Source organism: Colobus angolensis, unplaced genomic scaffold (genome assembly GCF_000951035.1).
Source record: "Colobus angolensis palliatus isolate OR3802 unplaced genomic scaffold, Cang.pa_1.0 Scaffold502, whole genome shotgun sequence".
NCBI lineage: Eukaryota > Metazoa > Chordata > Mammalia > Primates > Cercopithecidae > Colobus > Colobus angolensis.
This window is the reverse complement of record NW_012118511.1, coordinates 450,056-451,910: the sequence shown is the minus strand read 5'-3', so window position 1 is coordinate 451,910 and position 1,855 is coordinate 450,056. Positions and strand designations below refer to the sequence as shown.

The window sequence follows — 1,855 nt, the reverse complement described above, 5'->3', positions numbered from 1 at the left end:
CTTTCTGGTCTGAAAAGCAGGAGCCTCAGGGGAACCGAAGAGGAGTCCCTCTCACCCACCTCAGCCTAACTCTAGCCGCTGTCAGGTGGGATATGTTGCTGACCCAGGCCTGAAGCCACAGAATTGCGTCCCAAGAAAAAATGTGCTCTGCAGGGTGCCAGCACTCTCGAGGTCCCAGCAGGCCCCAGACCAGAGCCACACAATCTCCATTGACCTGTAGGAGCCCCGAAGTCCTGACTCCCCCCAGGGCAATCCTCGACTCCTCCCCAGTCCCTCTGGCAGGCACCTGGATCCTGTCAGGTGGATGAGCAGGGGACTTCTACCTCCCACCAGCATCTTTCCAGGGGTCCAGCATCCAGCAGGGCCCAGGCAGGGAGAAGCGGGGAGCAGGGAGGGGACACAAAGCAGTCTCACCGCATGAAAATCTCAGCAATCCGGAACCCAATCCCAGAGCCGCCACCTGTGATGAAGGCCACTTTGTCTCTGAGAGTAAAAAAGGAGGCTCCATTAGAAGAGCCCTATTGGGCCAGGCCGGTGGCTCCCAGCACTTTGGAAGGCCAAGGTGGGCGGGCCACAAGGTCAGGAGTTTGAGACCAGCTTGGCCAATATGGTGAAACCCTGTCTCTACTCAAAATAGAAAAATTAGCTGGGCGTGGTAGTGGGTGCCTGTAGTCCCAGCTATTTGGGAGGCTGAGGCAGGAGAATCATTTGAACCCGGGAGGCAGAGGTTGTGGTGAGCGGAGATCACGCCATTGTACTCCAGCCTCGGCAACAACAATGAAACACAGCCTCAAAATAAATAAATAAAATGAAAATTCATAAAATTATAGTATTTTATATATTTATTTTGAGACAAATTCTTGCTACGTCATCCAGGCTGGAGTGCAGTGGCACCATCACGGCTCACTGCTGCCTTGACCTCCCAGGCTAGAAGGATCCTCCTGCTTCAGGGATTACAGGTGCATGCCATCGTATCCAGCTGATTTTTCTTCTACTTTTTCTAGAGAGGGGTATTGTTTTGTTGCCCAGGCTGGTCTTGAACTTGTGCTGACACAAACTTGCAAAGTGCAGTGGGAACTTGCAAAGTGCAGTGGGGGAAAGAGTATTTTGGTGCACAGGCTCATGCCTGTAAATCCCAGCACTTCGGGAAGCTGAGGCGGGTGGACCACCTGAGGTCAGGAGTTCAAGACAAGCCTGACCAACATGGTGAGACCCCCATCTCTACTAAAAATACAAAAAATTAGCCGGGCTGAGGCAGCAGAATCGCTTGAACTCGGGAGGCGGAGGTTGCAGTGAGTATTTCGACAGAGATTGACAGAAGTAGATACAAGACAGAAAAAATAACCCTGGTTTAAACAAGATAGAGGTTATAGTTTCCTCTCTCCTAAGCCCTGCATGGCATGAATGTCAAAGATGATTCCTGAGATTCAGCGAGCTAGGTCAGGATAATATGGCTTTTTTATTTACGAGAGATTTTCTTGTACATATTAAATGTGTACTAATCGGTATGACTGGCACAAATTGTACCAGATGGATGGGCAGAGCTCTAAGTTGCCTTTCCTATTCTTAATGATTAAAGATTAATTTTGGGCCAGGCGCAGTGTCTCACTCCTATAATCCCAGCACTTTGGGAGGCTGAGGCAGGTGGATCATCTGAAGTCAGGAGTTCCAGACCAGCCTGATCAACAGGGTGAAACCTCATCTCTACTAGAAATACAATTAGCCCAGCGTGGTGGCGTGTGCCTATAGTCCCACTTGGGCGCACTGAGACTGAAGCAGAATTGGGAGGCTGAGGCAGGAGAATTGCTTGAACCCAGAGTGAGACTCCGTTTCAAAAAAATTTTTTTTTTTTTTT

The 1,855-nt window shown here is 49.9% G+C and overlaps 1 protein-coding gene across 1 annotated transcript in view; it reads right to left on the bottom strand.

Annotated features, from left to right (window-relative positions):
• DECR2 (2,4-dienoyl CoA reductase 2, peroxisomal) overlaps nt 1-1,855 on the bottom strand; it is a 10,432-nt gene that overhangs the window by 7,004 nt on the left and 1,573 nt on the right. Inside the window, exon 2 of the mRNA XM_011960092.1 lies at nt 415-518. Within this exon, the coding sequence (XP_011815482.1) occupies nt 415-518 (104 nt within the window). The remainder of the gene's footprint in view (nt 1-414; nt 519-1,855) is intronic.